Source organism: Nansenia antarctica (genome assembly GCF_963989245.1).
Source record: "Nansenia antarctica genome assembly, chromosome: 3".
In the NCBI taxonomy this organism is placed as follows: Eukaryota; Metazoa; Chordata; class Actinopteri; order Argentiniformes; family Microstomatidae; genus Nansenia; species Nansenia antarctica.
Window position 1 is genome coordinate 46,457,260 of NC_137688.1, and position 16,268 is coordinate 46,473,527.

The following is a 16,268-nucleotide window of genomic DNA, read 5'->3' on the forward strand; positions in this document are numbered from 1 at the left end:
GCGATAAGAAAACCAACAATGCCCATGGCAGCTTGATTCCAGCGCAAAGTGTTTGAGGGGATCACTGGGCTTCTCTAGGTGATTAATCTAAATACGATGATAGGAGTATTTTGGAGAGCTGAAGCAGGTGGCATTACCACAGTGTTCTGACCCTGGCTTATTAACATTCACCTCCAATGACCAAGAGACTTGATCTCACTGGTTTATGTAGCAGATGTGACCTATGAGCCTAGTGAGAGGTAGCCATTGTTCGGTGTGAATCCAGGTTTGAATCCCGGGGTGGCCACTCAGGGATAGACTTGCATTGCATACACATGCATATTAAGGTTTATTTGATGCCGCTATTGGTCAATGGGTGGAAATTAAAGGCCCAGTAGGTGCTCTATACCCAGAAAATGCAAATGGTATTTTGTGTGGATGCTCAGAACTAACCAACATAATTTTACTGTTTTCTCTTGTTTGTTATTTTTGTTATTGTTTCTGTTTTATTCACCAATTGTGTAAACTTGTACCTGTGCTGGTGTGCTTTCTTGGCCCTTGAAAAAGAGATTTTAATCTCAAGGGACCTCCTGGTTAAATAAAGGTTAAATAACAAAATAAAACAAAAAATATATATAAACCTATACCTGACCTGTATGAATGGCAAGAACCCAGAATGTATTGTATGTATTGCAATTTTATTGCACCTGGGGAACAATACTGTACATTTCCCAGAGTGTATTTACCCTGTGTGCAGGTAGAGCCCTTTAACTGCCTTTTGTTGTATAATTTAAGTGGAGCCTGGGGAGAATGGTTGTGTATACAATGGGGACATGTTACAGACATGAGGCATGTGGAATAGCTTTGATTGACAATGGTTAGCTAATAATAGATATCTGTTCTGTACTCTCTACTGTAGCATGCAGACAAACAGCTTCTATCCTCCTCATTATTTACCTCCCTTTGGTGCGATACAGTAAACCCTGTGCAGATCAAATCATATCAAATCAAAGCTTATTTATCATATGCACAGGATACATATGTAAACGGTACAATGGCAGCGCAGAGAAATATCAAGGATAAGGAATACAAATAAAGGTGTGTTAATAATGTCACCATACAAGGAAGATAAACATAGACATAGGCCTAGCCCTGTCATTTCCTCATCACGATTACTGTTACAGCCGATGCTATGTGAACATCCATTGTAAAAGTAAAAATTGCACACTATACAGTATACTTGATTGTAAACATTACATGTCTAAACATAACAGTCAATAGAAACAAAACACTTCCCTCAGTGTTTTTCAGTTGTTTCCAGAAATGTTTGCCTTTGGACCGATGTCTCCTCCCATCTCTTCCACATCCTCCTGATTATATCGGTAGCAAGGTGGAAAGGGGGATAAAATAATCTGAAATGGAATAATTCAGTGAGGAGAGCTGGGTTTTGTGTGGGTGTGTATGTGTGTAGAGGATATAAGGGCTCTCAACTGTTTCTCACAAATAGAAATGTTAATAACTCGCAGCAGGCACATCAATTTTTCACCCTGCTCCACAGAGAGAGAGAGAGAGAGCGAGAGAGAGAGAGAGAGAGAGGAAGATGGGGGGGATGAGGGGACGCACACACATTCCTTAAGGCTTGCGCTCCTCCAGAGCTTTGAGTGAGAAAGTGCCCCTCTCTTGCTGAACCTTCATGGAGGTAATTGAATTTGGTTGACTCCGATGCAGGGAAGAGAGGTAGGCAGGGGAAGAAAACAATAGATTTAGTGGGACTTCCTTTCATAGGAGAAAGTGTGAGGTTTTACAGTATTTATTTGTTTTTTGTGATTCTAGACCAGGTCAGTCAGTGGCTTATTTTTAACCGTCATGGATCATTGCAGAAGGAGAATAGTATTGTACTCTCATATATGATTCTGTTGATCACTCATTCTGTGTGTTGTGGAAATAGGTACCCTGTACTTGACCACTCATTGAGGAAAACTCACCATCTAAATTAGTAAGCTGTTGATAAGTCACAGGTCAACAGTTATCCACTCTATCTGAAAGCACTGATTATGAGAATACTGATTATGAAAATATTGATTATGACAATACTGATTATAAGAAACATTTTTTTACACACATGAGACATTTTGAATTTCTCAGCTAATTCTGTACTATCCAAAACACGTATGGCCATTGAATCTGATACAAGGTTACCAATCTTAGACATAGACATGGGCTGTGTTCAAATATCGAAATAAATTCATCCTTCCCTACTCCCTTCCTTGAGGTATTTCACTGATCTGCTGTAACATAATCAGATTGTTCAAAGCAATCTTGCCACTGCACTCTGCCACTGCTCTCACTAATCATGTCAGGTCGGATCAGTGATTTTGTTAATGAATGGCGGAAGAAAAGATGCATTTTATGAGGATTCAAATGGCCTTGGTTTACAGTCCTATTTTCCCTCTTCAGAGGCCCATTAAGATCTCAGCCAGATCTCAGTCCATTATGATCTCAAGAGAAGGAAAAATGCGTCCTCAGAATTACCACATCTGTTTATCCATTTACAGTTTCTGTAGCTCTAAGCAGCGAAATCTGTGTCCTTGAAAACAAGCAAATGATTCCTGTCTGACATATTCTATTCAACCGACTGCGCGAGTTTGAAGCACCAGGAATGTCACATATTCCTCATATTTTGAATTACCTCATATGTTTAATCCCTTAATCCCTATTTATTCGTTTTCCCTTACACATTGGACTGTGAACTGTCTGCAGCAATGCGACCAGCAGATGACTTATGGCTCATCAGTATAATAATGCACTGAGGTAGACATGCATTTCCCACTTGCTATTCAGCATTATTCAATGTCCCAAAATTAATTACCTCATATCACAAGGACATGATGTTTCTGCACCTTCTGAATGGTAAAAAGCCCTTATTTCTGCATGATTTTGTGTCTAGCCGTAGTTATCACTGAGAGGTAGTGATCCTAGGCCAATTTCAATTCAATCATTTGTGCTGTGTTTGTCTGAGAGAGGGACTACATCCTGTGTATAGCTTTTGTGCAAATGTTGTGTAGCGCACAAGAGAGAGAGCTAATTAAATGATACGATTTCTGTGTGGCATTGCAGCTCTGGTGAAGGGGCGACAGTTGGAGCATCGTTAGCGAGGGCAGCTACAATGGCCCTTTCATGGTGGGATTGCGGCGGTGTCGTCATCCTTGACTGCTTTCCAATTTGGAACGGCACTGCCACTGTCTCTCTGGACTTATTATGTCTTATCTGGGGTTTCCCCCCTCTAAGTTCTGTGTAGCATCTTTGTCGGTTCCCTGTATAGCATCGTTGTGGGGACTAAATGTCAATGTGAAGTTTGGAAACACAAGAACCTTGCACATGTCAATTGAAATGACAGCCATTGAAATGGGGCTGACACCTACATTATCGGCCTGTCCCTGGACATATACTTTAAAGTGTAGTTGCTTGTCGCAACCTCACAACCACACAAAGTGGTGGCCTGATCTCAGAATCGCAGAAGAATTCTGATTGAAATGGAGAAAGAGGAGTGGTGAAAATGCGGATAGTCAGCATGGCAACAAAGCGAGTTCCCTTACACACCATGACATGGCTACTTCATGGATGGTCCTTGGGTTCGGGAGTATGACAATACAAAGACCAAAAATAGGAATTTGCATGCAGGACGTGATTGATTTAGAAGGTTATAAGCTAATTTCTGAAGCTAACACCAGAACACATCAAGTTTTGGGTGGAGTTGTTGGTTGTTCCTTTTCATTCGTTAGTTTTTTGGAACCTACAGTGCCGCTGTGGCTCAGGAGGTAGAGCCGGCTCTTCCTGTCCATGTGTTGAGGTGTCCTTGGGCACGACACTGAACCCCAAATTGCTCCCAATGAGCGGCCCCTGCGCCTTGCATGGTAGCTTGCTGCCATTGGTGTGTGAATGTATGTGTGAATGGGTGAATAAGAGGCCATTGTAAAGCACTTTGGAATAAGGCGCTATATAAGTGCAGTCCATTGACCATTTACAATATTTCCTAACAATTGAGATCTTATCCTATCAGTGATGCCCCTTCTGTTAACGCTTTCTTATACCAGGGAGAAACTTAATCTTGTCCATGACACCCCATTTTATGTTTTAAGTTTAAAACAATGATTATCTAAGATAAATGAGTGAGCTATTGAAGTGTGTTAAATTGATTTATTGCGCTTGAAATGACAATGACTTGTATTAAGCTTTCTCTTTAGGCGCAAAAAAAAATATCAACCTGCTGCTTGAATTGCCTCTTTTCTGCAAATCATAGCGATCATTGTATCAATGCTGACTATGTTAAATGTATGATCTACTGTATTTCTGTCTCGTGATTCACTTTTGATTCATATTTTTTCAACAAAGAACTACATAAACTTTAATTTGTTATTTATATATTGACTATTTCCGACTACCGTATATTGGTACACTTGCGTTGCGTAGCTCTTATACTGTACTTAATAATATTTCTATATAAAGTCATGAGCCAAATCTCTGTAGTCTTTCCTTAATTCCTCGTGTCCTTTTTCCTTGCCTCCGTCTCAAAGCACAGTGGAGGGAACAGTCTGAGGGGAGGAACCTCAGACCTTCTCAATCAATACATCTGAGAAGGAGGTGATGATAGAGGACGTGGGGAACCAAGGAAGGACATTATATTGGTCTATACTATAGCCTACAATCTCTAAAACCATGTCTCTTTTCCTAACTTAGGACACTTGTGGACTGGTGAAAAATGAGAGCTCCCATCCCCCTCCAGATCCTGCTCTATGCCGCTGTGGTCCGATGTTTGAAAGTGGTGTCCAAGAGAGGTTCGGGTAAGTCTCCATTGCTGTCTGTAGCTGTTCTCACTCTCTGGTGGTTGGACCTCTTCAGATACTAGGAAATAGAGATGACATGATTGTGAGAGATGCAACTTGGAATTTACCGTATGTTTTGATAAATACTGGAGAAAACCCATTGGAAAATCCAGTTTCCTTGTAGGTTTCCTCAAAACCACAATGCAGTGGGCATTCAGTGATTTCTGTATATTGCAGCTTGTACATTGGCATTGAGCCTATGTCACTGCCAAACAATGTGTTTAGTCTGTGTGTATTATATGTGGGCTCACTGTAATACATGGAATGGAATGAGATGAAACCATTCCTTATTCCATTCCATGCCTTACAATGAGCCCGTCCTCTGATTTCTACCTCCATGGGCCTCCCCTGGGATTTCCTTTGCCCTTTCTATTTTTGTGGTACTATTGCTAAGTAAATGAGTTGGAAACAGCGACTGCAGCTCGGTGAGAGGCTACGTAGCATCTGTGCTGCTATGTATTATTAACAGTCTAGGACATTTGTAAGCCATTTGTACAGCATTTGTCAAATAAGCACTGTCCATCCACCCTTAACTTTGACAGCTGGCACTGCCAGTTCCATAAGCAAAAGAGAGAAGGCCTGTCTCTCAGATAATCACTCACAGTTGTCTCTTTCTTCACTGATGTGCAACCTTCTCACTGTGACGTAGGCTCAAGTCAAAATGTTCAGTGTTCATTTTTGTGATGGACCAAGATATCGATGTGCCTGGTCTTGCTGGGACTGAGCTGAGCTGAGACCACAGCGGGCAGAATCTCTTTAAAAAATATATATATTGGGTGTTCTTCTGTGGTCTGTTGAATATAGCCTTCGAGAGGTTATTTGAGCAGTTATATAATAGATCTGTCTCGCAGTCTTTTCCACTAGTTTGCTCAAGGTTTGTTAAACAAATTGTCTTATTGCAATTGCAAAGTATTTGCAGGGTTTCTCAATCTTGGCCCTAAAGGGATTCAAACTGGTTACTTTTTTCTATCACTACATCCCTGGTTTCAGTGGCAATAGTATGACGGTACAGTACAAAGGTGGAACGTGTCTCCCATCATGCAGAGGGCCAGATGGCCTCTCTACTCCCTGGGACCTGGAGCCTCTTTTGGAGCCCTCACCAGCACTAATCTGAAACAGCAGGGGGCCACATCCTGCCATGTTTGAGGTGCCACGGGGGAACATATTAAAAGTGGCACAGGGGAAACATACTCAAAGTTGCACAGGGGAAGCATATCAAAGGAGGAACAGGTGGAGGGAGTGGCCTATGTCATTCATCGCAAGAAGATGTTCATGGAGCAAACTATTTCCAAACCTGGAACAGTGTAAAGTTTCAGGTAATGATAGCGCTCTCCTCCTCTCACCTTTTCCCTTTGCCAGGTTGCCAGTCAGAAGGATAGAGTAGACTAAATTAGCGACGTAAGTGAAAAGATAAACACTTTTACACTCTGCTCCTTCTCTTTAATTGTTTTAAGAAATACATTTCTCAAAAACTGTTCAACTGTTGTCTTTCTCTTTAAGTCATCTACTAGTACTACAAGTGCTAGCTGTAGTTTATTCTTACAGTACTAGGTGAATTCTCTGATCCATTGATTGGTGGTGGGAGATGTTGATTGGATGGGGAATGAGCCTCCACTGATGGATTCCACCTGAGGAGAAGACAAGTGCATCTTTAAGTGATTTGTCGATCCATTCTCAAACTATTCTGTTGGGTTCATACAACTTCACGTCACTTTATGCATATCAGACACAGACGCAGTGCAGTAAGCTGGTAGAAGGTTTAGTATTTTTGGCTGTTGTCCCTGTAGTCTTCCCTCCCAGGTAGCTGGATGAGCTGTAGCAAGGGGAGGGGATTTGAAATGTGTCCTTTGATAAATGAAAGCGCTGCATAGTCATTGTTTTCCCCCTAGATGGTTGACTTTACTATAAGTCACCCTTGTTTGTTGTGATGTGCCTGAAATCCTAGACTTCGAATGGAATGGTTCGCTTTTATTTAAAAATATATTTTTGACATGTAAACATAAGACAGATAACACACACTCACACACACACACACTGAACTATACACAACACTACAGAGTTCTGTATTTGTACAAATATTATCAGTAGACTTCATTCAATACCTACTATTTGTCTCTAAATATGCTTCATATCAGCATATACTGTACCAGCAAGCAGGAAGCTGGACACAATATTACAAAATATCTGTCATTTGTTTGTCTGACCCCTGCAAGTATAGGGACATTCTCCCATTTGTCATTCATCATTCAGCTTTTGTTTGTGAGAATGCTGATGTTGAGTAAATGGTTGATTGAACTGAGCAATTGTGTGTTTATTTATTTATCTATTTGCTTAATGCAGCATATCACATTCATGAGAGAATCATTTCACTGGTTTTCCTACATAAAGTGGACTTAATTTGATCACAGATGAGGAATTGTTGTTCTCCATATTATTATTTGAAATGTATTCAGTCTCGTAGAAAATGGCCCAGGTTTGTAATGGTGTTTGAATGTCGACTGTGCAGAGTACTTGGCATTTCCATCTCTGTGTTGACTACATTTGCTGGTGGAACATACAATAGACCTTGGGGAGGCTCGATGGAAACCTTTCGAGCCACTGTTAGGTAACCCAGCAGTGGATTGAATGGAATGAAATCCCCTGAATGAGGCTTTGTGCAAAGGAGCTGTTCTTTGCACCTTGCTAACAAGGTAGATACTTTATATAAAGGTTTCCAAAGCCCTGTGAATAACCTAAGATACTCACACCTTGTCTCTCTGTGGCACAGTGCAGGTTCATGTAGGTTATGCTGGGGCTTGGGAGTTGTGAGGATGATAGAGGGGCATTGGGGTAATGGAATGATGATATACAATTGAAATTGACGAGCGTACAATGGGTACAATAGACCTACTGTACAGCACAGTAGGGACTTATTATTTTCCATTTTTCCATTATGTTTCCATCAAACACGCATCATTTTTCATCACCCTAAAAAGAGTGAAAACAATGCTATACAACAGTTATGGCATGTCCTTTGACCTTGGACATGAATTGATTTAAGTAAAAAAAAAAAAAGTTCAATATGGTTCTTTAAACCACATGGTGTTGAAATAGAGAGCAGAGAGCCGTGGGGGAATAGAAATTATCAAAAAAGCATTAATTGTCAGTCAAAAACAGATTTTTATTAAGTGCAGTACATTATTGAGACTGCAGAGTATGACGGCAATCTATTGGCCCTGCGAGTTTTATAAATGGTTTGTAAATGGTTCACATACAATTGGGTTGTGATGTCTACAACCTCTTAACACAGATAAGTTATACCATTTAAGTATTTTCATCTGAAATTAACAAGCTACAACACATGAGACCCGGCACAGTTAATATTATTGTAAGATTGAAAGCTTGTCATTGTGGCTACCACAGGGCCTTTACAGTAGAATATGTCTAAATTGATAATAATATAGGACGTGTTGTGAAACAGAGGGCTGTGCACAGACTTTTTCCATTGTGGGGTCCGGTGGCACAATTCAAATGCGGAGTGGGGTGGTGGGGGCAATGTGATGGGCCTATCCTGCACTGACAACCATTTGCTATAAATAAAAACTAAAAACACAGGGCAGGGAAAAGGGGGCAGAAACCATTTCTCCTTTTGCCCCTTACTTGTGCGTGTGCCTGACACAGAGTCTGGGTTAATTAGCTTTGATATTGCTTTGTTTTATGGTGTCAAAGTTCCAGCTATGTCTCAGGGGGTATGAATCGGTCTCAGTGACCACAATGTCTACTTTACTCAAGCCTCGATTCCAATCACATGACCATAAAATAAACAAACTATGCCATTTATATTCATTCACTGTCACTCCCTAACAAAATCGCTCACAGATTTCCTTCTAGCAAACACTCATGGCAGTTGTGGATTCATCCCTAAATCCCTTGACAATGATTGTGACAGATTTGGCTTCTTAAGCCCCTCCTGTCCTCCCTGGATGATATCTATTGTTATTAACATCCATTCATTTTTGGCAGAAGTTGAATTTAAATTTGACGAGTTGAAAGATGGATGGTTCCTGTTCACATTCACAAACTCCTCTAATGGTGATGATAAACACTGTCTACTTATTTCAAATATGTCATTTGAATCATGATTCCAACAGGAAGAGCCAGTCTTTGCCATTTTTTATTGTTGTTTGCAATCCAAAACTCATTGCTAGCTGGAGAATGAAGAATCCTCCCCTGAGAATGGTTCCTGTTGGTGATGGTTTTAAGTCTCAGCATGTCACTTGTGATGGAGGACGGCTGTAAATAAAACGAGTACACAGCAGCCAGGCCTTGGTTTCCATTAGAGGCGTCTCAAAACAGCAGCTAAACATCCTTCTACCCCAGACTATTTATTTAGCACCGCCACTACCACATATCACGGCTTGCCATATTTCTTTCCTCCAGGAAGCACCAAGGACATCCTGACAGTCAATTAAATTTACAGTCTTCTCACAAAACAGACTTTTAAGTCAGGGAGGATGTCAAGATTAATACATCAGTTAAGAATGGATTCTTCGCTGACCCAAATGGGGCTACTTACAGTTTGACCAATCATAGGCCTCCTTTAATTGGAGAAGACAGTGATTTCTAACAAGGGACGTCAGCGCCACTCAAATTCAATTATAGCCCTGCACTTGACTTTGTAATTGATATTAAATGATGTTAAATATGGCAGTGACCTGTCAGCAATGACAAGGACAGTTTATTTCCCCAGAAACGGAAGAGGAATAGCTACACTTTCCATTTGGAAACAGTACATTGTTTGTGCAGTAGTGTATATCCTCACTTGAAGCACAGTCTATGTAAAGCATAGCGTTACACAGCATGACATTTTACAAATCAATCAATAACATAAATTTGTAAAGCACTTTTTACAATGACCTAGGACATAGCCAGGCATATTTCAGGAACTGGAATCAAGGGACTCAGAGCCCTGAAACTGAAAGAGGACAACAAAGCAGGATGAAAGCAGGTGGCCCGAGGCGCTTGGCAAAGCAGATGGCCTGAGGCGCCCCGGCACACCTAAGGGATATGGCTAGCACCCTCTTACATCAGTAAATAAAGTGAATTAAAGGTCCAGCAAGTATATTTGAGCTAGTGCTTAAAAGCCATGATAAATCAGTAGCAATCAAGGAAGGAGATCACATGAAAAAGAATGTTCAGTTAGTGCTGTTTTGGTTCAAATAAATAGTAGGTACTAACCAGCTAACTTCAACAACTTCAGCTATCGAACAAGGCCATGCCCCCAGATTCCTGGCATTAGTGGCCCGAGGAAAAAAGCTGTTTAAAAAAATGTAGCACTAATATTGACATTTCTTATGGACATATGTTTGGGGGCAAATAGAAGCAGTGCACAGATACTTTAATCCTTTTTATTAATTGATTCTATTTCTATGAACCAACCACTGTTTGGAGTGCAATATCATAAACAACTGTCTTGTTGTAGCATATGGTGTAGACAATTTGGACAAAATAAAATATGACTGAGACTCTAAAGCTTGGAATCTGTTCCACACATTAATGTATGATTAGTTTTCTTCCTCTTGTTAATCCTTTTAATTTGAAACCAGTAGGCTACAATTATTGATTGACACTTTATAATACATAATCTTTGCTCTGCAGCATCTTCACATAGAGCTATGTTTTCAGACTCCATCCTGTACTATCCTTGCTATTATGATCAATACCACAGTAGCAACATGATCTTTTACTCCTTTTCAACCTATTTGATTTTCAATCTATTTCTGTCTTGTATTGATTTGCATCCATCCAGACACTTGTAGTAGACAGCCCAAATGATGATAATGATAATAATTAGTAAATAAGATGATTTGCTATAATAGCTGCCAGCTGCTTGGCTGTCAACCTCAAAGGTCCTCTGAAAACACACACTTGTATGCACTGCACGGAAGCACACACACAAACGCACACGCACGCACACACACACACACACACACACACACACACACACACACACACACACACACACGCTGTCATCCAACCCTCAGTCAATATACCCATACCTGCCTCCAAATAGTGAATGATCGCCTCTGCTATCCTGCGGGTTCACAGGCAGAGAGATTGATCACGTGCATGCTATTGGAAATAAAATGGTCAACCACTTGGCCTGTGTTTTCCACCTCCTGCAGCTCCCGTAGCTTAGCCACTCAACATGCTGCCAAACGCTGGCGTCCGATGACTGAGGTTACTATGGATCTGCGGCCGGGGCTTGAGGAAGATGCTCTAGCCTTTTGCTGCCCGCTGCTGCGAAATGGTGATCAATCTGGAGATTTATGACTGGGTCAGTCTCCCTGGAGTCTGTTTCCTGTGCTATAATAGTGTTACAACCCCAGAGCCTTGGAAAATGGCCTAGGAAATGGTCTGCAGGGATGGGCCTGAACAGTTTGGTAAAGATCAGCTGTAAACGTGGGAGTGTAAAGTCGATAGCTAGCTACTTAGAGGACCGATGCTTTTAGTTGGCTCTGTTTGTGGCTCTGTTTGGGGACCCATTGGCAATCTCACCAAGATATGCCGTACACTTATTGCATAAAGATGATCTATGTGCAGTTGTTTGGAACAGTTCTATATATTAATGTTTGTTGTACATTATCTTTAAAGAAGAATTTACCTTTTGTCAGGGATTAGATGCTAATTGTATAGACTACTGTACTCTTAGAATACATTGTTCTGCAGTACATGAAAGCTAGGTTGAACGGAGAACCCTAAGGAACCTTTCTTTTTCAAAGTGAAGGCACAGCTGTCCACTTTCACAAATGTCATAAATTGTAGAAACCTGCCCTCATCCAAACAGTAGTGTGCATACACTGAATAGCTTGTCAGCCTTTATTCTGTAGACTTCTCATTCTTATTAGCATAGCTTGCTAATGTATGTTTAAACATTCTGTTATTGTATGAAATGATTTGTTTGTGATTTGGTTATGATTTGTACACGGCCAGAGCAATGAGGTTGAACAAAATAAAAACTCCACAAATGTGTTTCTTCAAGTGACTGCACAGATAAATTGCTTTTCTCTTTTTCTTCTAGTCTTTGACAGGAGATCATCCATGGCATTCTGAGGGGGAGATATGATTTGACAATTTAGTAAAACAGTCTGGCTGCAAGCAGAAAAGCACTGCAGATGTTGTGGTTAGGAGAGCATATCGTTCGATCAAAACAGAAATAAGGTATATCTCACAGGAGACAACCTCTTCCAAACATTTGAGACATTTTGCCAGATTACAGTACACATACTGTTTGCATGTACTGGTTTTTGGCCAATACTGGCAGTGTGAATAACTCACTTAAAATGAGTATTAAAATAAATGTTCATACAACTCATACAACATAAGCGAGTCCATACATTGACTTTGAACACCATCTGCATGTTCTGACTCTGGGTTGAAAAACACATTCTCGGGGTGAAAGCAGAAACACCACCATTTTAGCAATACTCCTACCTGGTAGTTCCTCTATTCCCTCTCATGTGCTCAGTTTCCTTCCAGACCAAGCAGTTTTCTTACTGCAATAGCACTTTGTCTTGTGTGTTGACCTGTCCTCGGCAAGCTGCAATTCACTGCTCCTTTTGACAAGTGCTTCACACATGATCAAAGGCCTCTGTCAAGTCCATGATTGGCCAATTCACAGGTAGCCGTTGCTCACTTAGCCCCTAGCTCCCAAGGGGTGTGTACAGACGCTACAGGTGTTCTGTTTGAGTAGTCTCAGTGTTGTGGGAATGTTCCCCAAAGTAGCCCTGAGCACAACTCTTACTGCAACAATGGTTATGAGCAAATAAAGATGAAGTTATAGCACACAGCTATCTAAAAGGTAGTTTAGCTGTAGCAACTGTCTTTTGGCCGATTTCCTCAGAGCATTTTAGTTGTGATCATTGATTAACAGGGCACATTAATGATATGTAGTAGTGTGTTCCAAATCACACAGTTATTCTAAAGTGGCTCTGTTTTTACTATTAAAACCGATACACTGCAGCTTAGGTTGGCTGTAATTTCACAAGCTATTAAGACCTGGTTAATGTATCTGCATACTTAGTATGTACCGGAACATAAATTACTGTATGCTGCTATTGTACAAGAGCAAAGTGGGATTCTAAAATGGAATGATAAAAAGCTAAAATGTAATGCAATGCTAGCTGCTTGTACTGTGTTTTTACAACAATAATTGTTTTATGTATCCACTCAAACAGTCCAGTAAAATCAGGTAGCCAGAAATGTGATATTGCCTTAGATCATTGCTAATGAGCAGATTATTTTGGAAAGTTACACTTCATTAAGTTGCTCTAAAACATATATTCACATTTTCCTAATAGTCAAAACCACTGAATGTTTTAATGTTTTACATGATCTATTGTCTGATATTCTATGATGGGTGCTGCATGGCCAATGCCAACCCAGAATGGTTTATGTATTCCAACTTTATTCCAATATTATGGTCCTGAGGAGGGGGTTGCTTGTAAGAGTTGTTGCAATGAATCCCTGTTATTTGAGTGAAGTGCCACGACTAGAGTTGTCCACAGAGTATAGTTGACTTTTCCCTATGACAGTCAGCTTTAGGAAACCAGTTCACTTCACAGTTCACTTAAAGTATCCACAAATTAAAATAAAGAGAGGAAAGTCTATGACATGCTGCATTGTGTCCACCTTCATTTGTCATGGGCCTGCATATCCGACGGTTTTACTCTGTAGCCAGTGCAAACGAGAAGCTGCATATCACTGAATATAGAAAATATACATTTTAGGCTCTCTTAATGTCTCCAACAGCCTGGTATTTGAAGGATTATATGTGTGGTTTATAATGAGCTTTTGGCAGTGAGAGGATTCAAATATGGGGGAGGCCAGCGTGGTTGTCCTGGCTGCTTAATTGAAGAAAATCCAGTTCCGGGTTTCAGGAATCCGAGAGGCTTTGGAAAAACAGTAATATATCGTTCCTAAACTGAAATGGCCCCAGAAATGATCCTTATCTCTCTCTCTGACTGACTGACACACACAAAGCTGAGCCACAGGATAAAATGAACCTGTACTCAGAGCACAATGCAAATAGCCTTAGGCAGTGATGGGACATTGCCCATCACAGGGTTTTAACCCGGGGCAGTCCTGCACTGTTAATCATTTGGAGTCCCACCCCCCCCTTTCTGTTCCTGCATGACAGTGATTGTTGCTGCCATTGATTACTACAGCTTTGTTACAGATGGTCAGGGGGGCAAGGCTAAAAGGCATATAATTACCAGTGTCATCCTTACTGCTCGTATTGCCTATACAGTGTATATATATTATATACTATACATACTACTATATACTATACTATACATTTTAGGACATCCTCAACTCTTAAGTTGATGAGTCAGATGAGTCAGTTGTCAGATGAAAAGATGCTAAGATCCTTGAATGTCGAGTCATACATTAGTGGCCCTCTGCCACTGGATGGAGAGTTAACAGATTCAGCAGGTTACTCTGAATAAGTACATGGCTCTCAACTGCTTGTCCCCTACATGAAGTTAACTATATCGACAACTTCAATCCGTTTTGGGAATGCAGGAACCTCTTCAGCAAGAATCGACTTAACAGAGCTGGAGAGGTGCTGTTCACCTCTAACCTACTTTACTTCATCAACCACCCAACAGTAGATAAGAACAAGGACAGGCCAAAATCAAACGATGGCCCAGCCACAGACCACGGCGAGGAGGGCAGTCTCCCCAGCTATAAGGACAGGTCAACAGCTGACGCACCACAAGACGGGGACCCCAAGGAGAAGGCGTCTCCCATCACAGCGCTGGACCCCGCCTCTACTGTTCCAGGGGACACTACACCTCACCAGCAACTCGCAGAGGCGTCAGTTCCGGAGACTCCCAACCTCCCATCCACAAACCCCCAGGTCTCTACCCCTATTTGGGGTGCTCTACCTGCCCCCCTCACACCTGTTTCAGAGGCTTCTACCCTCCTCCACGACATGCCACCTGGCCCCCTCTTGGTGCTGCCTTTCCACCTCCCCCTTCCCTCGACCTCCATGCTTTCATCCCCCTCAGATGGGACGGATGCACGGGTCACTGCATTCATCTCATCTTGTCTCCTGACCCTAGCTAGTCCACTTCCCCCCCACCCCCCCTCCCCGCCCTCATCAAAGAAAAACAAGAACATTTTCCCATCCGCTAAGGACACGATCCTCCAGCAAAAGCCTGAGATAAGTGCCTCTGTTATTCCTACATGGATTACTGCTAGACCAAACAAGTACTTCTCAGCACATTCTGTATGTAAATCAAGCCTAATACCTGTTACTCAAAAGCCGGCTAAAGTCCCCTGTTCTGATACAAAGTCCATGCAGCTGAAATTAGCTCTTTTTAATGTCAGGGCTTTGAAAAAGAAATCATTCTTGATTAATGAGCTGATAACCAAGAATCATCTGCACTCTAAAAAAAGAATAGTTGAGAATATTTAAAAATTCAAGGCAACCTTATGCACTAAGAATTTTGAGTTTGTTGTTCCAACTAAGAATTTGGAGTTTGTTGTTCCAACTAATATTAGAATGTTGGTTCAACTAATATTAGATCGTTGGTCCAACTCATATTAGATCGTTGGTCCAACTCATATTAGATCGTTGGTCCAACTAATATTAGATCGTTGGTCCAACTCATATTAGATTGTTGGTCCAACTAATATTAGAATGTTGGTCCAACTAATATTAGAATGTTGGTCCAACTCATATTAGATTGTTGGTCCAACTAATATTAGAATGTTGGTCCAACTAATATTAGTTTGTCCTGTCAATGGTCATCACGTTTAATTCTTCATTCTGCCAATGCAGATTTGTTTGTTCAATAAATGGTGTTGTTCACAGAACTACAAAAAGCTAATCGAGAATATAATCATCTTTCTTTCCACCCCATTCCCTTTTTTTCATTAGCCAAGATAATTAAATAACCTAAATTCTGAAATGAAGCAATAATACTGTAGCGTGGATATGAATTGGACTCCGCACACTAAGTGTAATCACGCGAGCTTTTATTGACCGTAGCACGCCATCGAGCACTGACACAGTTACAATTCAAGGCACTGTTATAGCTTGGGATACCCCCTTGAACTCGAACTACCCCATACTTCCCCCTGTACGACACATCTACGGTTTGACCCATAAAACTTACAGAATGTGCCCATAATCCTTTGGGGCCGCTAATATGCAAATCAGTTGTGGCCAAGCGGCCAATCAATGAACAACAACAACGCAGTGAACAACAGTAGTGAACATAACAGTAGCCGTGACTAGCTAGCTGGCTGTAACGCGTAACCAGGCGATAACATTCGCCACAATACTGAATTTCATCAATATTAATCAACTATTATTCAGTGAGAACAATGCTCCTGATTTGTATTGTAGCGTGGATA

The 16,268-nt window shown here is 41.1% G+C and overlaps 1 protein-coding gene across 1 annotated transcript in view; it reads left to right on the forward strand.

The window, feature by feature from the left end:
• Positions 1 to 4,738: 4,738 nt before the first annotated feature.
• LOC308152706 (interleukin-1 receptor accessory protein-like 1) overlaps positions 4,739 to 16,268 on the forward strand; it is a gene marked incomplete at both ends in the record, with an annotated part of 199,840 nt that continues 188,310 nt past the window's right edge. The window contains one exon of the mRNA XM_080525758.1: positions 4,739 to 4,820. Coding sequence (XP_080381884.1) covers positions 4,739 to 4,820 — 82 coding nt within the window. The remainder of the gene's footprint in view (positions 4,821 to 16,268) is intronic.